This window comes from Marmota flaviventris, chromosome 18 (assembly GCF_047511675.1).
Source record: "Marmota flaviventris isolate mMarFla1 chromosome 18, mMarFla1.hap1, whole genome shotgun sequence".
NCBI lineage: Eukaryota > Metazoa > Chordata > Mammalia > Rodentia > Sciuridae > Marmota > Marmota flaviventris.
The window spans coordinates 16669810-16696183 of record NC_092515.1 but is presented as its reverse complement, the minus strand read 5'-3'; the positions used below and the strand labels follow the sequence as shown (position 1 = coordinate 16696183).

At 36.5% G+C, this 26374-nt stretch overlaps 1 protein-coding gene across 1 annotated transcript; it reads left to right on the top strand.

Annotated features, from left to right (window-relative positions):
* Nucleotides 1-630: 630 nt before the first annotated feature.
* On the top strand, nucleotides 631-24298 carry Znf461 (zinc finger protein 461). Its single transcript, XM_071605042.1, is given in 6 exon segments — nucleotides 631-671; nucleotides 1924-2013; nucleotides 6315-6436; nucleotides 7210-7305; nucleotides 22877-23817; nucleotides 23819-24298. Coding segments are annotated over 4 exon segments (1491 nt in total). The 5' UTR covers nucleotides 631-671; nucleotides 1924-2013; nucleotides 6315-6402; the 3' UTR covers nucleotides 24239-24298.
* The last annotated feature ends 2076 nt before the right edge of the window (nucleotides 24299-26374 follow it).

Sequence of the window (26374 nt, the reverse complement as noted above, 5' to 3'; positions counted from 1 at the left end):
TCCCTGCCTCAGAGATGGGTGATTTATCCATGTCAGTTCCTCCTGGTCCCAACCTGTTCCCTCTTTCCCCAGGGTCCGAATTCCTCTTACACACGCAGCAGCTAAACCCATCCATACGTAGACCAGTTACAAAGTCATTATGTTAGTGGCACACTCCGCACAGAAATGATTTTAAATGGCCTCTCACATTCAAGCCACGTCCCAGGGTAACAACTCACAACCACGGTACGAGTGGCGAGCACGCCGCATGAACCCACGCAGGCAGACAGCACGGCCACTCTCAAATCATTACAATCCCGGGCACAACACCCCAGTCGGGGTCGCGTCCACCCTCTCCGTCTCACCTTCCGGCACGCGCATGTGCGGACCCAGACTAGGACACATCCTCCCTCCGTAACCTCACAAAAAGACCGTGTCCCTCCGCACCAGCCAACAATTCTTTTAAGCCACTGCAGAAGTCCACTTTGAGTGGGTATAGTTAGCCACGGTGCCAGTTCCTAAACCCGTCCTCGGAGGACACAGAAAGTCCGGAATCCAGACACCAACCGCCGGCGTTGGCCACACGCCAGCCCTGAGTGAACCTGCGCATGCGCAGCCCCAAGTCTGCGCTCTCCGGATCTCTGCCTCGAACTCAGTTTCCCAGAAGACTCCACTGCCCAAATGTACTTCCGGTAGGAGCTTGGTGGAGTGGTCTGGATTCGGTGGGCTACTGAGGACCTTTGGGGACTGGTCCGGGAGTCAGGCGTGGGCGTGAGGCCTTTCCTAGAAGCTGAATCCCAACTTGGGCGGGAGCGCACCCTGAGGATGCCGGAAGTGAGGAATTCTGGCTCCTCGGCATCCTGGAAGAGAAGTGTCTGTAGGTTTAGGACCCTGAGTGCAGGAACAGCCCTAGCAGGGGTGGGTTGTGTTGAGAGCACTTAGGGAGTCTAGGGTTTGTCCTTGGCCTCTGTGTGTGGCTATTTTCTCTGACAACATTGAGGGCGTGATTGTACTTTTGTGACAGTATGATTGTGTGTGACCATTTGTGTAAGTGGAGTTTGTATGACTGTGACCATGATTGTGGGTGCTGTTTGTGTCCCTTTACTTACATGTAATAAAAGTACGTTAGACATGGTCTCAGGGATACATTCAAGTAGTCAACGCACACAGCACAAAAGCCTAAATCATGTTGTCCACCCCACATTTATTTATCATATAGCTTCAGAAAAAGTAACTTGTGTAATATGTTTATGTGCTTTTTTAAGTTATTATTCAAAGATTATACCACAACCCCATTGTTTTGAAATTCTTTATTACAAAATACTTGGAGGGGACTGGAGGGCGTAGCTCAGTGGTAGAGTGCTTGCCTAGCAGATCTTTTGGTATCAAAAGACAAACTTAAGATTTTCCAGGGTGCTTCCCGGTGTGTTTTTTCTTTCATTCTTATAGTGCATCAAACTAAAGACTCAAGGATTACTTTGCTCTGGAAATTTTTGTTCTGTTTATTTCTTGTTTTCCACCTGTGTTTTAGTCTCTTTTAAAAATGCTTGTTATTGGGTCTTTTGGGTCTATTTCCTTGATCTTTTCTCTTTATAAGAATGTCTTGCCTTTTTATTTTTTCTTCTTAATACAGTGAGAATGTGCTAGTTCAGTGCTCAATTTTGAGCAGCTGGGTGAAGACCATTTCATTTTAGTGTTAGGAGACTAGTTTGGCCTAACTAAATCCCTCTGCTAAAGAGACCAGGTTGTTTTTCTTGAGTCCAATCTACTGTGGTTGTGTCCCCCTCATAGTTTTTAGTAAAGAGTAAAGATGGGATTTGTCCAAATTTCTTCTAACCATTTTAAGAATGTGTTTATGGAGTAGGGATACTTGAAGGGGGAATAAAATTATCATTTTGGGACCTCAGAGGCTTAATCTCCTGTCTTTTCTATCCTGTCATCCAGCAACACATTCTTTGGACTGAATTTCTTCTACAGTGGAACCAAGAAGAGGATTAATTAATACATTCAATTCTAAAATAAACCATGGCCAATGTAAGTTTACTACTTCAAGTTTCTAATTGAAGTAATTTTTTTCTTATAAGACACATGAATATTTGCATTCTTCGTCCTGATATTATTACTGTACTCAGAATTATACAGTAACTTACTAGTGAATAAGTGATGGTACCAAAAGTTCATGCCCTTCCTTTTTTGCTCCTTTCCTCTCCAACCAGTTTTCATACACTCATTGAATAAATCATTCCTTGTGTTTCATATGTTCAGTCTTCTACCGGGAATAAGGTGAGAATAGAAAATAGTATTCTTTTGAGGAAATTGTTGAGAATTGAGTGATTAATTGAGCATAGAATGTAAACTTAGTAAGAAGTAGAAGAAGAAATATGAGCTGGGTATGTGAAATGGGAAGATGATCAGAGAGAAGATCACTTGATATTTTGGAGATATTGTGGTTATTGATAACAATAGGGTCTAGAGTAGTAATGATGAGTGATTGAAGTAGAGTAGGAGGCAAGATTATGGAAGTAGAAGTATTTTGGGGTTGAGGAGGCCATCATGTTAGAAAGATTCTGTATGTGGATATTTGAAATTACTGAAAATTAAGATTAGTAGTATTGGTAGTAATGACAGTAAGCCAAAAGCTAAAATTCCTGAGTGGGGGGTGCCAGGTGTGGTGGCACAAGCCTGTAGTCCTGCTGCTTGGAAGACTGAGGTGAGAGAATTGTTTGAGCCCATCAGTTTAAGACCATCCTGGGCATCATAACAAAATCATGTCTCAAAAGCAAGAAAAAAAATAATTAAAAATAAAATTCCTGAGGAGCAAAAGCCTGAATGTCAACAAATCACTGTAACAGAATAAGATAATAAGATAATATAATCTGAAGAATTGATGACATTAGATTTTAGAGGTGTCTGACACCAGCAATGAATAACAAGGAAGATAATGGTATAACGTTTGTGGGAGGAGAAAAAAAAGCCACAACTTGAGATGTCCTCAGGGGAAGTAGAGTTCACAGGGAAAGAACAGATAATATGTCACTCTACTGGGAAATCTATGCTTTTTCATATTTGGGGTTTCCCAGTTAGATATTGTGGGAACTTGTTTTCTGTGACCTCACTGGATGGAAAGACTTTTTGTTTTGTGAGGTTTTAGAATTAGATGGAGACATGATTGATGTTTGCATAGAAAGAATAAAGATCTTGCCAAAAGAAAGGTGAATACTTAATTACAAACTCCAGTTTTAGATGAACAGGATATATTAATCTCAGATTATATCCGTGAATCTGGAACATTCTGTATCAATATTCTCTAACTTAGAGACAGAATATAGAGGACAGGGAGAGGTGGTAGTTGATGACAGTTACTACTACACCATTGTAACTGGTATAGTTACAAATGAATATGTATAGCTGCTGTGGTGGTGCATGACTGTAATTCCAGCATCTCAAAAGCTGAGCAAGGAGAATCACAAGTTCAAGGCCAGCCAGGGGAATTTAGTGAACTGTCTCAAAATAAAAAGGGTGGGGATGTATCTCAAGGGTAAAGCAGCCCTGGGTCCTATCCCCTGGAAAAATTAAAAACAAAAATCTTTTATATGTGCCTTAAAAAAGACTTTATAGAGTTGAACATGATGGTGGTAATCCCATTGACTCACATGGTAATCCCCGTGACTTAGGAGGCTGAGGCAAGAGTATCACAACAATTTAGCAAGCCCTAGCAATTTAGGGAGACTCTGTCTCAAAATAAAAATAAAAAGGGATTGGGATGTGGCCCAATGGGTAAGAATCTCTGGGCTGAAGCCCCAGTACTGAAAAGAAAAAGCTTTAAAGACTTTGCCCATTCAGAGTTTCAAGTTTAAGAGAATGATGAAATCTCTTAATTAGAAGATCAAATGTTTTACCATCAGTTTTTAAAAAATCAGTTACTATTGCTGCATTAACAAAGCAGCCCGATGGGAGCAAATCTTTACCCCTCAAACATCAGATAGAGGACTAATCTCTAGGGTATATAAAGAACTCAAAAAGCTAAGCACCAAAATAAACAACCCAATCAATAAATGACCAGGGACCTGAACACACATTTCTCAGAAGATGATAAACAATCAGTTAACATATATATGAAAAAATATTCAACATCTCTAGCAATTAGAGAAATACAAACCAAAACTACTCTAAGATTTCATCTCACTCCAGTCAGAATGGCAGCTATTATGAAGACCAACAACAATAAGTGTTGGCAAGGATGTGGGGGAAAAAGCACACTCATACGCTGCTGTGGGACTGCAAATGGTGCAGCCAATATGGAAAGCAGTATAGAAATTTCATGGAAAATTGGGAATGGAACCACCATTTGACCCAGCTATCCCTCTCCTCGGTCTACACCCAAAGGACTTAGAAACAGCATACTACTGGGACACAGCCACATCAATGTTTATAGCAACACAATTCATAATAGCTAAACTGTGGAACCAACCCAGATGCCCTTCAGTAGATGAATGGATTAAAAAAATGTGGCATATATACACAATGGAATATTACTCAGCAATAAAAGAGAATAAAATCATGGCATTTACAGGTAAATGGATGGAGTTAGAGAAGATAATGCTAAGTGAAGTTAGCCAATCCTAAAAAAAACAATGCCGAATGTTTTCTCTGACATAAAGAGGCTGATTCATAGTGGGGTAGGTAGGGGGTGCATGGGAGGAATAGATGATAGGGCAGAGGGGTGGGAGGAGAAGGGAGGGGGCAGGGGGTTAGAAATGATGGTGGAACGTGATGGACATTTTTATCCAAAGTACATGAATGAAGAAATGAATTGGTGTGATATACTTTGTATACAATCAGAGATATGAAAAATTGTGTTCTATATGTGTAATAAGAATTGTAATGCATTCCACTGTCATATATAAATAAAAAATTAATTAAAAAAACAAAGCAGTCCCAAATTTAATATATGAAAACCACAAGTTATAGTTTGGCTAGACATCTATAGTCTGGGCAGGGCTTGGTAGGGATTGCTTGTCTCTGTTCTTGTGGTATCAGCTGAGGTAGCTTGACTGGGAGCTGAATTGACCCACTTTCAAGATGACTTCTTTACATGGCTTGCAAGCTGTTTCTGGCTGTTGCTTTGATGGCTTTAGTTCCTTTCTCTATGAGTTATTCCATAGGCTGCTTACGCTTCCTAGAAACCTAGTAGCTGGATTTCAAGAACAAGCATTCCAAGAAAGTAAGGCAGAAATATGAGCCATTTTTGAGATCTAACCTCAGAAGTCATGTAGTTCTTTTGCCATACTTTATAGTTAAATCACAAATGTCCTCTCAGCCTAAGAGAAGGGAGCAATGATCTCCACACCATTTGGGAGGGAACAAATTCAGGTTGCATTGAAGAAGAGCATAATGGTGAGAGATACAACTGTGTCCATCTTTGGGAAGTATAGCCTGCATCAGATGTTTACTAAAGCAATTGTGTGAAGAGTAAAAGTATCTATGACATAATAGTCATAATGATGAAGGAATATCTTCAAGCTTATTTTTTTCCCCTAAGATGGAGATTTTTGTAAAACATTCTGGGAAAAATAAATTTTTTTTTTCTTTTTTGTGCAGGAGATTGAAACAGGGGCACTTTACCCAATCCCAACCACTCCCCCCCCCTTTTTTTTATTTTGAGAGAGGGTCTCACCAACTTGCTGAGACAGCCTCAAACTTAAGATCCTCCCATCTCATCCCCCCCCAGGTTGCTGGGATTAGAGATATGCACCACTGTACCTCACAGTTTTCAGCTATTTAATTGGGAACCTCTATGTATTCTTAATTTCTAGATGATTAACAAGAGTTTCCCACAGCATGCAAGAAAATGTATCTGCAGAAACTGAATTGTTTAAGAACATATAGGGTGCTGGGGCTGTAGCTCAGTGGTAGAGAACTTGCCTAGACTATGTAAGGCCCTGGATTCAATCCTCAGCACCACATAAAAATAAATAAATAGATGCCGGGGATGTGGCTCAGTGGTAGAACGCTTGCCTTGCATGTGTGAGGCACTGAGTTTGACCCTCAGCATCACATATAAATACATAAAGTTACTGTGCTCATATACAACTAAAATTTTTTAAACAAACAAATAAATAAAGATATTGTATCCATCTGCTACAACAACAATAACAACAAAGAAATATAAGCATTCTGCTTTAGTCACACTAAATTCCTTTTTGATCAATTTCAAAGACTTAATTTATACACTGTTTTTCCTTTCCTCCAATGCCTTCTTTTAGTACCTATCTTTGCTTTTTAAAAATGTTTCTTATAATATCATAAAATAGTACTGTGATGTATTACTTTAGGGGTTGGTGTTGTTCAGAGATGTGAGACGTCTCTCAAGAAGAATGGGAATGCCTGAATCCTGCACAGAGGAATTTGTACAAAGATGTGATGTTGGAGTACTGGAGCAACTTGGTTTCACTTGGTAAAGTTACCTAACAGATAAGAATGTCTCTATCAACTCATTGAGAATAATTTCTTAGAATATCTGCTCTCTCCCCTGTGAATTTTAGGGATAGCTTTCAGTTAACTAGATAAAAATTTCCTTTGGGTAGAAATGAACACAATTAGATTCCCTATTAGCACAATCAATTTCCCTATCCTCACTTGTTCTGGTCCTTTCTTATAGTAATTTTTTTCCTTGATGACTAATGGATAGAATTAAAATGCTGCATTGTTAAAGCATAACATTGTTAAAGAAGCCAGGCTTTGTCTTTTATTTTCACTGTGCTATACCTGCCAGTGCACAGCATAGAACACTAACCACATGGATCCCAAATGTGAAGCTGTTTGGCTTTTCCAATTAATATAGTGGTAGGCTGGGTCAGTAAAAGTCATTTACTATTTATAGCTCAAATGGACACTATCTTATTTTCTATAACAAATGCACTTTCTTTTACATAATTTGCCTTTGGAAGTTACATTCTAAGAACTTCACATTTAATGTTAAAAAATCTGAAAAAAATATATCAGGAAACTTTTTTCTCATAGCAAAATAAGAAGACAAAAAGGTTATATAAATTTTAGTATTTCTTTGTTTTGTTTCTTATAATCTTGAACTTAACTGAACGTGACATAATTTATCCTTTAATTTTTCTTCTACAGACCTGTGATTTATTTTTATGTAAATCAACTCTGAGTCACTGTGTTTGGGTATTATCATTTCCATCTCATTTCAATTTCTTTTCTTATAACTAGGACTTTCTGTTTCTAAGCCAGCTGTGATTGCCTCATTAGAGCAAGGGAAGGAACCCTGGATGGTTGTGAGGGAAGTGACAGGAAGAAAATATTCAGGTGAGTAAGCCATTATCAGGAAGCTATTGCAGAATGTTGGAAACTGGTCAGAATATTGAGTTTGCAAGGTTATTAACAAAAATAAGTAAGCGGGGCTGGGAATGTGGCTCAAGCGGTAGCGCGCTCGCCTGGCATGCGTGCGGTCTGGGTTCAATCCTCAGCACCACATACAAACAGAGATGTTGTGTCCGCCAAAAACTAAAAAAAAAAAATATATATATATATTAAAATTCTCTCTCTCTCTCTCTCAAAAAAGAAAAGAAAAATAAGTAAGCAAATAATTACAGAAAACCTATTTCAAAAACCTGTTACAAAGCCACAGAAATGAAACAGGATGCTACTGGAGTGAAGAGAGACATATAGACCATTGGAATAAAGCACCCAGCCCAGAAATAAACCCTTGTATATATAGTAAAATGGTTTAGTCATGGGTGTCAAGACTGTTCAATGAGGAAAGACACACTTTAACAAACAATGTTGGGAAAACTGGAAATCCACATGTAGGGGAATAAAATTCAAACAGATATAAAAATTAACTCAAAATGGATCAAAGAACTAAATGTGAGAGCTAAAATGATAAAAACTCTTAGAGGAAAATATTATGGAAAAGATTCATGACATTGGATTTGGTAGTGATTAATTGGCTATGATACCAAAACATAGGCAACAAAACCAAAAAGAGACAAATGGGAATCCATCAAATCAAACATTTCTTTTCATCAAATGACACAATCAGGAGTAAAGCTGTAGCTCAGTGGTAGAGCCCTTGCCTAGCAGGTGTGAGGCATTAGGTTTCATCCTCAGTACCACATAAAATAATCAATAAATAAAATATAGGCATTGTGTAAAAAATTCTTAAAAAATAACACACAATCAACAGGATTTTATTATTATTTTTTGTGTGTGGGTATTTTACTGGAGTTGAACCCAAGGTCTCTTGCATGCTAGGCAAGTGCTTTATCACTAAGGTAAAGCCCTTTCTCTCTTTCTTTTTTATGTTTTTAAATACTGGGGATTGAACCAGTAAGCTTCATGCACAGCCATTTTTATTTTAATTTTGAGATAGTATCACACAAAGTTTCCTAAGCTGACCTTGAACTTGCAGTCCTCCTGCCTTGACCTCCCTTGTAGCTGACCCAGTCTTCCACCCACCTTTTTAAATTTTATTTTGAGACAGGGTTATATTGCCTGGGCTATCCTCAGACTTGCAGTTTTCCTGCCTAATGTTTATTATTATTTTTTAAAAGATTCATATAAATTGCTTTGGTAGGTGATGGAATAACATTTTTAATGTGTCATGAAGACATTTTCAATCTAGTAGGGGATCAAGAGTATAAGAAAAAATGTTTCAGTAGAATACTTAGGAAAGAATTAGGATTGTTTAGAAGTTGGGAGAGTTAAATAAAATATGACTACTTTGAGGAGGTAGAGATGGCAGAGTTGATTGGGATGGAAAGTGGTCAGCAAGGAATTTTTGGGTTTCTGTGTGCCAACATGGAATATTTATGGTTCTGGAGGCCAAGAGCACATCATTATACAGGTCAAAGATCTTTAATGATGTCTACAACTCATTACATTGCTTAGAAACTGTGAAAGAATACATTTGTGTTGTTGTAAGCCATCCAATTTGAAGTATTTTGTTGTAGAAGCCATGAAATACTAATAGAAGGAAATCATAGAAAAAAGGATACATATTTTTCTATGTGTTTTAATTTAAAGATGTCATTCCTTTACCAAGGAAATCTTGTTGCCTGACTAGACTTTCCCTTTGGCTTGGGTATAGAGATTGATTGATTGATTGATTGATTGATTTTATTTTTATCTTTTTTTGAATTGCTGAGTTTAAGCCCAGGGCCTTGGTAAGTACTCTACTGCTAAGCTGTTATCTCCAGCCCTGGTATAGTGATTTTTCAAAAAAAAAAAAATTTTTTTTAAATGGAGGCTCATAGGAGGTTACAAAGAAATGTACAGAAAGTCCTACAGTCTCCCCTAGTATAAATACCTTACACAACTATAGTACAATATCATACCAAAAATTTGACATTGCTACAATCCATAGAAATTATTCAGATTTCTTGAGTTATACACGCCCTTGTTTATGTGTGTGTATAAATAACTATATGTAGTTTTATCACATGTAGCCTTGCATCTCCACCACAGTAGTCAACATATTCAACAGACCAGTCACCACAAGACTCCCTGTGTTATCTCTTTATAGCTGCACATATTTCTTTTTCCTTTTCTCTAACCCTTGGTAGCCACTATGCTCTTATCCATCTTTATAATTACATTGTTTCATGAATTCAAATTAAAACCAAAAATGAGATACCTATAAGAATGGTTAAAATGTAAAATGAAAAATATAATATCAAATGCTGGCTAGGATTCAGAGAAAATGGATAGCTCGTGCATGATGATGTAAAAATGAATGTAAAATGGTATGTATGACCATTGTGGAAAATAGTTGGGCATTTCTTTTCAAAACTGAAAATAGATTTACCATACCACCCACAATTTAATTCTTGAACATTTATTGTAGACAAATTAAGACTTATTTTCATGTACTAATATATACATGAATGTAAGAAATATAAACGTGTGTGTACATATGTGTGTACATGTGCGTGCGCACATGTGTATGTATATGAAATAGGAAAAAAAGCCAATTGAATTTCCTTAGTGGTAAATGGTATTGAATGTCTTTTCATGTATTTGTTGTCTGTATATCCTATTAAGTAAATTGTCTCTTGCTCATTTTTTAATTTGATTGTTTTTTACTGTTAAGTTTCAATGTTCTTTGTGTATTCTTTCTTTTTTTGAGCCAGAGTCTAATTTGCCCAGTTGACCTTGAACTTTCTATCTTCTGCCTCAGCCTCCTGAGTAGCTAGGATTAGAGGCCTTTGCCACTATGCATTCTTTGTGTATTCTAGAAGGCCTTTGTTGGACTTTTTCCCCCAAGTCTATAATTTTTCTTTTCATCCTTCCTTGCCCCACTCCCTATACTGGAGTCTTTTATCATTATGATATAAACTATAGATTTTTCATTTTTGTTTTTAATGCCCTTTATGAGATGAAGGAAATTTCCCTCCTGTCCTATTGCCCCAAGAGTTTTTATCATGAATGGGTTTTGATGTAATCAAGTTATTTTTCTTCTTTGTCATATTGATTTGATGTATTACATCAATTGATAAATCATAATATATTACATAGTATAATATATGTAGTATATTATATGATAAAACAGTATTTTTTATTGTTGTTGGGTTGGATTCATAAAATTAATTGAGGATTTTTTATTTATGTTCATGAAAGATATTGGCCTGTAGTTTCTTTTTTTGTTCTGACTTAGCCCAGTTTTTGTATCAGAGTAATTACTGACCTTGTTAGGTGAGTTGGGAAGTATTCCCTTTTCTTTTATTTTCTAGAAGAAATTATTTAAAACATATGAGTGGCAAAATAAATTTTCCATTGAAATAATCTGGACCTGGAGATTTCTTTGGGGGACTTTGTGTGTGTGCATGCGTGTATGTGTGTGTATATGTGGGTATTTTACTGGGAATGTAACCCAGGGGCACTCTACCACTGAGCTGTACCCCTAGCCCTTTTTTATGTTGAGTCAGGCTCTGGCTGAGTTGCCTGGCTGTCCTCAAACTTGTGATCCTCCTGACTCAGGCTCCCAAGTTATTGGGATTACAGGTGTGTGCTCCAGTGCCAAGCTATTTCAGGGGCATTTTTTTTAGTTGTAGTTGGACACAATACCTTTATTTTTATGTGGTCCTGAGGATCAAACCCAGGGCCTTGCACATGCTAGGCAAGCACTCTTCCGCTGAGCCACAACCCCAGCACCTTTCAGGGGTATTTTGAATTACAAATTCAATTTCTTTAGTAGTTGTTAGACTATTCAGATGATCTTTTTCATCTTGGCTGAGTTTTGATAGTTAATTGTTTCAAGGAATTAGTTCATTTCTTCTAAGTCATTGAAGTTATAAGTGTAAAGTTGTGTGTGTGTGTGGGTGTATATATATATATCCTGCTACATGCCACTTAATGAGGGGAATACAATGAGAAATGATACTTAGGCAACTTCATTATTGTATGAAACTCATAGAACTCATGTTTACAGAAACTAAGATAGCTTCACCATCACTGGGCAATATAATTTTATGGACCACCATCATATAGGCACTCTATCATTGACTGAAGCATATTTAGGTCATGTGTGGCTTTAAATAAAGGATGTCCTTATGATCCTTTAAATTTCTTTGCTATTTCCTCTTTGACCTGCAGATCATTTTTAAATTAATTAATTTTTAAATTGACAAATAAAAATTGTACACATTTATGGTATACAACATATTTTCATATATGAATACATTGGGGAATGATTAAATCAAACTAATGTATGATGAGAGCCTTAAGTGATACCACAAAATGGCAGAGAAGCAGAAGAGCAAGTAGGTGTGTGCCAAAGAAAGATGACTTCCTCCCATGAGATCTCTCCCAAGAACAACATTAATCCCTTCCTAGGGGCAGAGCCCCCATGACACAAACCCACCTCTTAAAAGTCCCACCCCTCTCAGCTCTTACCCTGGGGGGGCCAGATTTCAATGTGCATTTTGGAAGGGACAAACCATAGCAATGTGGTTTACAGGAAGCAAAGAGATTGACCACTTATATCTCACGTGGAAGAGTCATGTGGAATGAAGACTGGCACTGGAGCACTGATTTTGGGATGGTGATTTTCACGGTGACCTAGGCTAAAAATATTTCAGTAGAGTTGAAATATTTATTGAAGTGAGTTATAAATGACTAACATATAGGCAGGGAAAGGAAGTTCTATTCCATAAGTGGTACTGAATCAGTGGGTATCTGTCTAGAAAAATAGTAATATTGATTCCTACCTCAAACCATCAAAAATCAAATCTGCATGTATTGTAGATGTAAATATGAAAGGTAAAAGAGTAAAACTTCTAGAAGAGAGTATGGATATATTTTCGTGACCTTTGGATTGAATTAGTTTAAAATGAAAAATTTCGACTCATTAAAACATAATGAATAAAAACAGAGTGAAAGTGCTAGCTTAGAGTGGGAGAAGATATTTGCAATATATATGTTGGTCATATTCAGAACATATAAAGAATTCTTACAAATCAGTAATAAAAAACAGAAACCACCCACAGGACCATTAATTGATGAATTGATAAATGTGGCATATCCACCCAAGGTAATATTATTCAGCTATAAAAAAGAATGAATGCTACAACATAATTGAACCTTTAAAACATGTACAGTGAAACAGCAAGATCTAAAAGGTCATATATTATTTGATTTCATTTATATGAAATGTCCAGAATAGGAAAATCCATAGAGGCTTAAAAATTTTTGTAGTTGCCAGGATGGTGGAAGGAGGGAATGGGATATGACTGTGTATATAAGATTTCTTTTTGGAGTGATAAAAATATTCTTGTGTTTAGATAGTGATGATGTTGTACAATACTGAGATTTGACTAAGTTATTGAATTGTATGTGTGTGTGTGTGTATATATATATATATATATATTTTTTTTTTTTTTTTTTGTCTGTGTGTGAATGGAACTGGGGATTGAACCCAGGGGTGCTCTACCTCAGAGCTACTTCCCTAGACCAATTTTGTTTGTTTTCTGAGACAGGGTCTTAGTAAATTTCTGAGGCAGGCCTTGAACTTGAAATCTTCTTGCCTCAGCCTCCCAAGTCACTGGAATTACAGGTGTGTACCACCACCATACCTTATTGAAAGGCTAAAATGGTAAATTTTATGTTTTATGAATTTTACATAAATATCAATAATAATGGACAAATGCAGCCAATAAGCATATGAAAAAGTGCCTCATTTGCAGTTGTGGAAGTTGTAAATTAATTACAATTTAATATCATAACATAATTGCCATGACAGCCAATGGTAAAAAGATTGACAATAACAAGTGTTATTGAAGATGGATAGAACTGGACCTCTCTTAGCATCTGAAGGAATCTTTAATTAAAAAACAGTTGGATAGTATCAACTAACGGCTAAAAAAGTGTATATACTTACTATGATGCAGCAATTTCACTTTTGTGTGTATACCTACTAGAAGGAAATCCTAACTTCTATCCAAAGAAATGTATAAGAATATTCATGCACCACTAGTCATAATAACCAACTGGGAACAACCTGAATGTCCATGATTAGGAATAAGAAAAAATAAATTGTGTTAGAATATACAGTCATCAGTTTTTATTTTGAAGATACCTGAATACTCCCCCAAATTATTGAGGACTCTAGGAGCTCTTGTGTATATATATCATATCTTTCAGTATTTACTATCTTAGAAATAAAATCTAGGAAAAAAATTTACTTATTTAAAAAAATGGTATACAGAATATTAACATAAATATTTTATGACAATTATTTTTCCCAAAACAAAGATATTTACTGAGAAAGTGACAGTATTTTGTTTTTATTTTTGCATATTTCCTTAATGCCTAGACTAAAAAAAGATAGCTGGACTGTCATCTCTGTCTGCATATACTGTTAAAATCCATTTTTTAAATTTGTTTTGTTTTTTGGGGAAGGGGACCTTTAATTAACCCAGGGGTGCTTTACTACTAAGCTGCATCCCCAGACGTTTTGGGTATCACTAAGTTGCTGAGGCTGACCTTGAACTTATGATCCTCTTGCCTCAGCCTCCCCAGTTGCTGGGATTATAGACGTGTGCCACTGATCTTGGCCTATCTTAGTTTTGAATGGATCTCTTACCTGTGTTACCCATTTTATAATACTGTGCTTTAGTCACTTGGAAAATATTGCTTCAATTAATTATTCAGATATTCCTACACTGTCAGAACCCGCTAACAATCTGTAGTTCCTGTTACAGCAGACATGCTAAAGACACACACACACACACACACACACACACACATCCAGTAGAAATGAGCCCCTCTTTAATTTTTCCCTACTTCTTTTATACAGCAAAAAAGAATCACATCCTCTGGGCAGCTTAATCTTTTAAAGCATGGATAAACATTCTCAGAATAACGTTGTTCATGGTCACAGTGCTCCATACTTCTTATTATCTGACTTGTAGTTAGTTATTTCTTGGCAAGCATATCTATATCTATATCTATATCTATATCTATCTATCTATATAAAACTTGGCAAAACATTCTTTTATCTTCTTAAGACAGCAACAAGGACACAGTTCAAAGAGTTCATAGTTTCTCACAGAACCCCTTTGTTTTGCTAAGCACAGCAAAACTTAACACTTTGTGTGCATGAGCATACACTACACTAACACATTTTCTCTCAAATAACCAAAAATATGTTATTTTATAATAACCAGTAATGTTTGTTAATATGATCGGTGATCTCATCAGAAGAGTCTTTTTTAAGTATTGGGAAAATGTTAGACTCATAATAGCTGAAACAAACTTTCCAAAAGTCTAGTTTTTTGTTTTTTTTTGGTATTGGGAATTGAACTCAGGCCACTCAGCCACTGATCCACATCCCCAGCCCTATTTTGTATTTTATTTCGGGACAGGGTCTCACTGAGTTGCTAAGCACTTCATCATTGCTGAGGCTGGCTTTGAACTCTTGATCCTCCTGACTCAGCCTCCCGAGCTTCTGGGATTACAGGCATGGGCTACCACGCCTGGCTTCTTGTTGTTGTTGTTTTTGTAGATGGACACAATGACTATTTTTATTTATTTATTTTATGTGGTGCTGAGGATCAAACCCAGTGGCTCACACATGCTAAGCAAGCGCTCTACCACTGAGCTACAACCCCAGCCCCCCGCCAAAGTCTAGTTTTTAACTTGAAAGGTAGAATTGTATCATTGACAAATAGTTTTTCTTGAAGTGACAGATTTTTTTTTAGTTTTCTGAAATAATTATGGTGTCTAAATTACCATAGCCTGTTTGTTGTTCTCTCAAGTAAAAATTGAATTCCATGAGAAATAAAGTAACTAGTTCAATTTGCAACTGAAATAATTTAGTTTATGCTTTTTCCTCAAAACCGTCAATCTACTTTTGTATACAGCAGCACCATGTTTCATCATATAAAATATACCAAACATGAACTGAAGGCCTGAGATATAACAAAACTAATCATATTTTCTGATCATCATGAGCATTCTTAAATGAATCTGTCATTTCCCCCAACAGATAATGGCAATGAAGAAGAGTGATAATGTACACTTTGGTGCCACTGCTTTGATTCAAGCTAAGGCACGAGCAGTTCTACTCATTATTACTTTTTGTATAGATATTAATAGGAATTTCCAGGATAAATCATGAGATTAAAAAAAAAGTCATTTAAATCCCTGCTATTCAGGAGGCTGAGGCAGGATTTTTTGAACCCAGGAGTTAAAGGCCACTCTGGGCAACATAATGAGATTCCCATCTAAAAAAAGTTTTTTGCTTTGAATATTTTAGTACTACAACGATGTTTGTTATCAAGCATTTATATAAAGAATCTTCTTTTAATGATTAATTTGTACTCACGCTAGTCAGATACAAACAAAACACTAAGTCCAGCTACGTGGATGAATTTATTTGTAAGACAAAAGTACAATTCAGTCTTCCTGTTTGCAATCTAGTATTTCTGTTTACAGGTTAGTCTATAATTTGAGTTTATTAATTTGAAATTTGTACTTTTGTGATTTGTTTTACTGACATCTCATCCAGCAGGTATCACATATACAAATGTCAAAAGACAAAATTACTGCAAATTGGTTATAGATCTAATTGGTTTATTTTAAAGTATTTTTTAGTTGTAGATGGACACAACACCTTTATTTATCTATCTATCTATCTGTTTATTTATTTATTTATTATGTTGTGCTGAGGATCAAACTCAGTGCCTCACACATACTAGGCAAGTGCTCTACCACTGAGCCATAACTCCAGCCCCTCTATAAAATAGAATAAAAGCTCCCGTCGGGCAGCAGCAGAATTGTAAATTTTGTAACATGGGAACAAGGAAACAGAACAGTAGAAAAGAAAAAAACCTGAGAAAAGAAAAAAGTAACATTAAGTTACTTTTTTGGTAAGGTTAACCCTTAAAAATTTAACATCAGGTATTTCCTTATCTTATAAGCTAAAACTGGCTTGTTTAGGAATTTGATTATTCTCTTTCTCCTGACTTCTCAAGTCAGATTAAAAAAAATGCAGTTTGACTTGGTGACATGAACTTTCATCTTGAGTAACTCCATTTTGGTTGGTCTGTTGAACTTATTGCAGGAACTCAGTCCCAACTAACAGCAGCCTACAAATTTTCTTTAAACACAAGTCTCTGAAAACTATTGTGTGCAATTTCTACTGTTTTTCTATAAGATGATTTCAGTGGAGTTTTTATTTCTAGTTTCAATAGTTATAGCAAAACAACTGTCTTTTAAAGAGCTCACTGTGGCTATTTTTTAAATATTAAAAATATTAAATTTCTTTTTCTTTACACTGATTGGTCCCTTATTCTTCCTGTTTTTATTTCCATGTGGCTACATGGAAACTGGGATTTCAAAATAATTTCTTGGACCGTAATAAAGCTACAGAGATAAAAGCATGTCTGAATAAATATGGTTTTTAAGAGCACAGAAGTGCTGAAAACAAAATGAATTAGTCTTTGAAAGTGTACATTTAGACTGCATGGCACTGGTTAGCCACTGCAGGATGGTAGCGCAGCGGCTGGACAAGTAAGTATTAAGCAAGCTGCAGTCCCCATAGCTGCAGTCCCCATTGTGGGCCCACAGGAGCTGCAGCTGGACGACGTGAAGTGGATCAACTTGGAGGAGCTATACTGTGGCAGCAAGGCAGACATGCCTGATGAGGTCAATATCAATGAGTTATTAGAATTGGAGAATGAACAGGAAAGAAGCCAGAATATCCAGGGACTCCTGAAGCAAAAAATGCATGAATCCTATACAGGATTCTGTTCAAGAGCTGCTGGCCAAGCTGTGGGGCCTCCACAAGCAGCCTGGCCTCTGCCATCTCAGACCCTCAGATGAGCCCCTCAGGACAGGTTCAGACTATACCCCATGACCCTTTCTCACCTCTGACTCCCGTGCTCTCTCCAATATTGCCCAGTTTGCCCAACTTGTATGTAATGGTTCTGTAACAATAACTCCATGTTCCTGTTTTTCCTCTCTGTGGTTACCTGGGCTTCTCTGTGGCTCCTACCCACAACCTCCCTCTCTCCTGTTGGGGTCTTTTGTCCCAGTACAGCTCCTGGCAACAGATGGAGGATTGCTCCTGTCCTGAGAACCTGAGAACAGCCATGGTAACAGAGGGGTACCCCAGGACTCATCCTGTGCTCACCAACCCCCCTTGCCTGGGCCCAGTCCCAGCCAGCAGGGTCCCTGTAGGCTGGATGCGCCCAGGGATGCTGGGGGCAATGACAGCCTCGACTTCCAGGCCAGGGGAGATACACATGACCCCATACACATATCACCTCAACATAGGTGGTCAAAGAGCAAACGAGTCATTCATCCATGTCAAAAAAAAAAAAAAAGGACATATTTATTGGCTAAATTTACTACTTTAGAAACAAATAGAATATACAAATACATAATTATTCCATTAAATTTCCAAATATGACAATATCCTGCCAGGGTCCAGCCCTAGCGGGGTCCAGGGAATCCTGAAGGATGAGTGGCGTTGGTGAAAAGATGAACAGGAGTCGTTTCGTTGGAGCAATCTCCAGAGAGAGAGAGCTCTAATGCAGCTTTCTCTGGATCATCTTTTATTATAATTTTTCTCATCATTATAGATTCAGAATACATCATTGATTATACAGTTTCAAAACTTTGCCAAGACATAATGTTTCCTTAACCATAATTAGGGGTATAGAAAAGTGTAACATCAATTTACATTTTTCCAGGATGTGACTTTTTAGTTATCAATCATTAATAAAATGCGTCATTAATTCACATTTTTTTCAGATTTTCCCAAGATGTACTATTTTCTTATTAACTAATGCCAAACTGTGTAACCAGACTCTAAGTCTCCTAACCTATCATTAACATTTAAGTTTTAAAGTACACCTGCACTTTTATTTCTAATCTAAAATTCCCATCTAAAAAAGTCCTTTTAAATCTTAAACTTAAAATATCCTAAAGTTTATAAACCATTCTTAAAACATATCAGAAACCCATACAGCTAAAAACTCAAGAATTCTAAACCAAGAATCTAAATAGGATAATACTTCTAACATTATTCTAAAAATATGTCTTATAAAGCTACTTTAATTAATTCCTAAATTTATTCTCATAAAACTGGTTCAGCTGCTTTCTCAAAGAGTATCTTTGTTTCTCAGTCAAGGTACACAAGTTCTTATATCTTTATAATCTTTCTCAATAAAAAGTAAATTCTAAACATCAGTCCACTTTCCGCCAATATTAAATATGCTCATCATAAATCCCTATATGAAGTAAAAGAGGGTTTATAGAAATGAAAAGAATGTATCCTTATATGTCTTAACTTTCCTAAATGTATAACATAACTTTCCTTAATCAAGAATGAAACAACATATGGTGGGTTTTGTACAATGAGCATAATGATTAGGTTTTCTAAAAGGCCGGAAATATGGGCTTGGGTTCTAGTTGATATAATCAATGTGGTGCCTAAAATTCTCATGACCTTTCAGAAAATGATTGTCTATTATCAGTTTTGTCCTCAGTGTGCTGATATGGAAGAGCAGCTTTCTACTTTGTCCTTGATATGCTGAGGGGTAGTAGAACAGCTTTTAAGGCATGAACTACCTGTTATGTTCTAGCCATCTGAAATTTAATTTGGTTTGGCATTTAACATACTCATGCCTCCTGTGAGGAACATGAGCATGAAAATGAAAAGTCCCAATTACATAAAAAGGGGTCTCATGGTTTCGGTTTCCCACCAACCAGCATGGCTTTGCCAGCATTCATCCTCACTGTGACCTTGTCAAGGCAGTGGGAGAGTAGCTTTGCCAGTGAGAGGGGGATCACCTTCACCAATATCCCATATCCAGAAGTCTCAGAAACTTTCCAGTACTAGTCAAAGAATGAAAGAAATAGGCAACTAAAAGCTGGGCATTGTGGCATGCATCTGTAGTCCCAGCTACTTGAAGGCTGAGGCAGGAGGTTCTCTTGTACCTAGGAGTTTGAAGCCAGCCTGGACAACTTAGAAAGATTGTCTCTTAGAGAGAGGGGGGGGGGGGAAGGAAAGAAAGGCAAAATGTGTTCTGTTATTAGTATGATGATAGCTTTGACTCTAAGACCCTAAGAGTCTCAGATTCACTCATGAGTTGCTAGAGCATGCTTTACTGTTCATATACAGTAATGAAAATTAATAAGTCACTGCTGTGTGTAACATTATGGATGAACCCTACAAACACAGTATTTGATAAAAGAAGATGAGGGAAAAATTACAAACTGTATGATTCTTTTTACTGGAAATTCAGAAACAGACAAAAAATCAGTGTTAGTATAAGAATACAGGAAATTGTTTACCTTGAGTGAATAACAAGCCAACTTTGAGAGGCCCTAAGCAACTCAGTGAGACCCTGTCTCTTATAAAATACAAAAAGGGGCTAGGGATGTGCCTCAGTGATTAAGCACCCCTGGGTTCAATCCCTGGTACCAAAAAAAAAGTATTGAAATTCTGTAACAAGGGGCTGGGGCTGGGGCTTAGTGGCAGAGTGCCGCGTCGCACATGTGAGGCACTGGGTTCAATCCTCAACACCACATATAAATAAACAAAATAAAGATATAAGAAAAAAAATACCAACGTTAAAACAAAAAAAAAAAAAAGGAAGAAAAAGAAAAAGAAGTTATGTAACAAGGGCTGGGCTGTACCTCAGTGGTAGCCTAGCCATATTAGGCAATGGTTCTGATCCTCTGCACAACGTAAAAACAAATAAAACAAATAAATCTATTGTATCCATTTACAACTAAAATTATCTAAAATAAATAAATAAATACATCTTTTAAAAAATTCTGTGACATTCTTAACTATACTTTGAAAATGGGACATCCCAAAATTACTTGTGTCTAACAAATAGAATGCAGCTGAAGTGATACTTTGTGACTTCAAAGGCTAAGTCATAAAGGTAGTCAGCTTGTGCCTGGCATATGTTCACACCCTCCCTCCTGTATCTCTCCACATGTTTTGGAGGCTTGAGCTGCCATGTAAGAGGGTCTCAACAGACTTAGCTCTTCTAATCCCCAGCTTCTCATACTTTTCAAGCTAAGAACCAGACATGTGAGTGAGGAAGCTGTTGAAATGATTTGGCCTGACCACTATCTGACTACCACTAAGAAACTCCAAGTAAGGAATGGCTGACTGAGCTCAAATCTGAAAGATAAGTTATTGGTACTGGTTTAATCCACTAAATTATAGTGGATTGTGTGTGTGTGTAAAATAAAATTGTGTGTATGTGTATAAAATATCTGTTATTAAATACTCCTGTGTGTGTGTGTGTGTGTGTGTATAAAATATCTACCAAATACTCCAGTAGATGTAGGGGTGAGGAAAATTATGGGACGTGTTAAGGAGTTATTGCAAATTTAAGGGTTTTAAATTATTACAGTTCTCAACAGTTTATTATCTTTGACTTGTTTTGCATTTCCCCCCTCTCAATCCTACTTCTTTAAATATATACTCAGCACGGGCTGGGGTTGTGGCTCAATGGTAGAGCACTTGCCTAGCACACATGAGGCACTGGATTTGATCCCTGTCACCACATTAAAAAAAAAATAAAGTCAAGTCATTGTGTCCATCTGCACCTAATGTGTATATATATATTTTATATATATACACATACACACACACACACATACTCAGCAGTTGGCTATTGAATACTTATTAGTTATATCTTGATTTTCTATCCTTAAACAAGTGCATGAAGAGGGAACCTACAGAATGAAAGAAAAATTTTGCCACCTGCACCTCACATAGAGCATTAATCTCCAGGATCTATAAAGAACACAAAAACTTAACCCCCCAAAATAAAAATAAAACAAATAATCCAATCAAAAATTGGCAAAGCAGCTGAACAGGTACTTCAAGAAGAATTACAAATGGTCAACAAATATATGAAAAATTTTTCATCTCTAGCAATTAGAGAAACGCAAATTAACTGAGATTCCATCTCACTCCAGTCAGAATGGCAATTATCAAGAAGTAAGTAACAATGTTGGCAAGGATGTGGAGAAAATGGTATGCTCATACATTGCTAGTGGGACTATAAATTACTGTGAACACTCTGGAAAGCAGTGTGAAAATTCCTCAGAAAACTTAGAATGGAACCACCGTTTAACCCAGTTATCCTACTCCTCAGTATATAAGCAAGGACTTAAAATCAGCATACCACAGTAATGCAGCCACATCAATGTTTATAGCACCTCAATCCAAAATAGCTAAGCGATGTGCCCTTCAACAGATGAATGGATAAAGAAAATGTGATATATATACACAATGGAATATTATTCATTAATTAAAAAAAGAATGCTATATGACTTTCATCAATATATGGATGAAACTAGAGATTATCATACTAAGTGAAATAAGTTAATCCCCAAATACCAAAGGTCGAATGATCTCTCTGAGATGCAGATGCTAACACACAACAATGGGGCAGGGCACAGGGAGAATAGTTCAATGGACTAGACAAAGGAGAATGAAGGGAAGGGAGGAGAGATTGGAATAGGAAAGACAATAGAATGAATCAGACATAACTTTCCTATGTTCACATTTGAATACATCATGTACAACCACAAGAATAAGATCCTAATAGGAATAAGTTATACTCCATGTATGTATAAAATGTCAAAATAGTTTCTACTGTCATGTATATTTAAAAAGAACAAATTTAAAAATTGAAGAGGGAGAATTAGCAATTAGGGCTTGGGTCATCTGGATCTGAGGAGAAGTTCTCAGAAGTTACTATATAATACATCTGGATTTCTTTAGGGAGAACCCAGTTACATGGCACACCAAGGTGCAGAAGAGTTTGAGAAATGCAGGTTTATAATGAGGAGATTTGTTCTCAACTATGTAAACATGAGTTCATTGATATTTTCAAAAAGGGAAGAACAGAAATTTGGGAACAACTTGCAGTTGCCACATAGCCTTTGGGTTAGTGGGGAATATTAAACATACTGTTGTGGATTCTCATTCAGTTTATCTCATACTATGATCAACATTCTTAGATTTTGATTTGGTTGGTCTAGAATGTTTCCTAAATATAACATAATTACATTCAGTGATTGATTTCAAAGCAGATCAAAATTTTAGGACTATTGCTGGGTACAGTGATGCATGCCATAATCCCAGTGACTCTGCAGGCAGGAGGATTGGGAGTTTAAAGCCAGCCTCAGCAACTTAGGCCCTAAGAATTTAGCAAGACTCTGTCTCAAAAAATAAAAAGGGCTGGGATTATAGCTCAGTGGTTGAGCACCCCTGATTCAATCCCTAGTACCAAAAAGCATTTTTTCAGCACTATTGAATTTATTACTCCCTTAATTAACTTAGTATATTTCTCTTGTATACAAAACTAGGAAATAAAATATATTTCTTTTCTTTCAGACTTGGCATCAAAAGCTGACCCCAAGAAGTTATCTCCAAAAAGGGACATTTATGAAATAGAATCATCCCCATGGGCTATTGTGGAAAATTTTATTCCTGAGGGATCCATTTTCAGGGATATTTGGGAATGCAAATGTCATTTTGAGCAAAAGGAGTGTTATTTCAGGCAATTTATGATGTACCATGAAAACGTGCCCATTTTTATTCAACATACTTTACTTACTCAAAATGGAAAGAAAATCTCTGAATGTGAAAAATGTAGAAAAAACTTCTATTATCATTTATTCTTTTGTCAACACAAAAATCATTCTAAAGAACTTTCTGAATGTAAAGAGTACACAGAAATTATTAATACCCCGTTCCTTATTAAACAACAGATAATTCAATATGGTAACCAATGCAATGGATGTAAGAAATGCTGGAAGACCTTTATTCATTGTTCACAACTTAAAAAACATTTGAGAATTAATAATGGTGAAAAACGCTATGAATGTAGAGAATGTGGAAAGGCTTTTAATTATGGCTCAGAACTAATGTTACATCAGAGAATTCACATTGGTGAGAAACCCTATGAATGTTAGGAATGTAGGAAGGCCTTTAGACAGAGATCACAACTGACTCAACATCAGAGACTTCATACTGGTGAGAAACCCTATGAATGTGAGCAATGTGAGAAAGCTTTTATTTGTGGCTTTCAACTTACTGAACATCTGCAATTCCATACTGGTGAGAATCCTTATGAATATAAAGAGTGTGGAAAGACTTTTAGGCATCGCTCACACCTTACCATACATCAGAGAATTCTTATGGGTGAGAAATCCTATGAATGCAGGGAATGTGGGAAAGCCTTTAGCTATTACTCAAGCTACTCTCACCATCAGAAGATTAATTCTGGTCAGAAGCCTTATGAATATAGTGAATGTGGAAAGGCCTTTCATAATTGGCTTAAAACTTAACCTACATCAGAGAATTCATACTGGTGAGAAACCCTATGAGTGTAAGGAATGTGGGAAGACTTTTAGACAGTATTCACACCTCAAAAGACATTAACAAATTCATACTCATGAGAAACCCCATGAATGTATGATATGTGGTAAAACCTTTAGACTTCATTCACACCTTATTCAACATCAGAGAATTCACACTGGTGAAAAACCCTATGAATGTAAGGAATGTGGAAAGACCTTTAGCTATCACTCCAGCTTCTTGCATCATCAGAGAATGCATTCTGGAAAGAAACCTTATGAATGTGTCAAGGTCTTTAATCATGGCTTACAACTCAATCTACATCAGACACTTCATACTGGTGAGATACCAGTAAAGTTTCCTCTCCTCCCTCCACATCCAAGTTTCACTTCATAAAATTATTTTTGGAGAAAATACACCTTTTCCTCTCTAATTTCCATATAAGAGAAAATGTACGACCCCTGACCATCTGAAATGGGCATATTCCCTAAACTAATGTTCTTAAGTTCCATCCATTTTCCTGCAAATGATGTAATTAAAGTTTTCTTCATGGCTGAACATAACTCCCTTATGATATATACCATATTTTCTTTATCCAGTAAGCCATTGAAAGATTCCTAAGCTGGATCCATAGTTTGGCTATTGTACATTATGCTGCTATAAATATGGGTATGCATGTATCCTATAGTATGATAACTTTAATTCTTTAGGATAAATACAAGTTCTATTCCTAGTATTTTGAGGAGCTTCCACATTGATTTCCATAGTGGTTGTATTATCATCCCACAAGAGCTTCCTTTTTCTCCATATATCCTCTCCAGCATTTTTTTTTTTTTTTTTTGGTACTGGGTACCAAACCCAGAGGTGTTTTACCAGTGAGCCACATGCCCAAGCTTTTTTATTTTTTATTTGGAGGCATGGTCTTGCTAAGTTGCTTAGGACAGCCTGGAATTTGTGATCCTCCTGCCTCAACTTCCTGAATTGCTGGGATTACAAGTGTGTGTCACTGCACCTGGCCATTGTTTGTATTCTTGTTGGCTGCCATTCTGACTGGAGTGAGGTGAAATCACAGCGTAGTTTTGATTTTCATTTCCCTGATTGCTAACAGTGTTGAATCATTTTTCATATATTTGTTGGCCATTTTTATTTCTCCTTTTGAGAAGTTCTGTTCATTTATTAATTGGATTATTTGTTGGTATTAAGTATTTTTGTGTTCTTTATATATTCTGGATATCCTCTGTCAGAAAAGTAACTAGCAAAGATTTTCTCCAATTTTGTAGGCTCTCTCTTCACATTCTTTTTTTAAAAAAAATTTTTTTAGGGCTGGGGATGTGGCTCAAGCAGTAGCGCGCTCACCTGGCATGCATGTGGCCCGGGTTCAATCCTCAGCACCACATACAAACAAAGATGTTGTGTCCGCTGAGAACTAAAAAAAAAAAATAAATATTAAAAATTCTCTCTCAAAAAAAAATTTAGTTGTTAGTAGACCTTTTTGTTATTTATATGTGGTGCTGAGAATCAAACCCAGTGCCTTATGCATACAAAGCAAGCAATCTACCATTGAGCTACATCCCCAGCCCATCTTCACACTCTTGTTTCCTTAGCTGGACAGAACCTCTTTAAATTGATGCCATTCCATTTATTAATTGGTATTTCCTGAGCTTCAGGGTCTTTATTGAGAAAGTCATTGTCTGTGCCTGTGTTGGAATGTTGCTCCTATATTTTCTTCCAGGAGTTGCATAGTTTCTGGTCTAATTTGTAGATCTTTGATCCATTTTGAGTTGATTTGTGCAAAATGCGATTTATTCTTCTACATATGGATAACCAGTTTTCTAAGCACTATTTGTATAAAAGGCTGTCTTTTCTCCAGTGTGTTATTGACACTTTTGCCAAGAATCAGATGATTGTATCTATGTGGGTTTGTCTCTGTATCTTCTATTTTGTACCACTGGTATATGTGCCTTTTTCAAATTTACATATATATATATATATATATATATATATATATATATATATATTCAGTAGAATATATATATTACACTAGAATGCATTTTGACACATCATACATAAATGGAGTATGACTTCTTATTCTTCTGGTATTATATTATATAGAGTTACACCAGTCATGTAATCATATATGCACATGGTGTAATAATGTCCAATTCATTCTATTATCATTCTTACCCCCATACCCCCTCCCCTCCCTTCACTCCCCTCTGTCTAATCCAAAGTACCTTTATTCTCCCCTAGCCCCCCTTATTGTGAATTAGCATCTATGTGTCTGTTTTTATGTCAGTATCATGCACTTTTTGTTACTATAGCTTTGTAGTATAATTGGAAGTCAGGTATTGTGATGCCCCCAGCATTGCTTATTTGGCTTAGAGTTACTTTGGCTATTCTGGGTCTTTCACTTTTCCAAATGAATTTTAGGACTGTTTTTTCTTAGTTCTAATGAAGAATGTCATTTGGTATTTTGATCGGGTTTGCTTTTGATCTGTATACTGCTTTTGGTGGTATGGCCATTTTAATGAC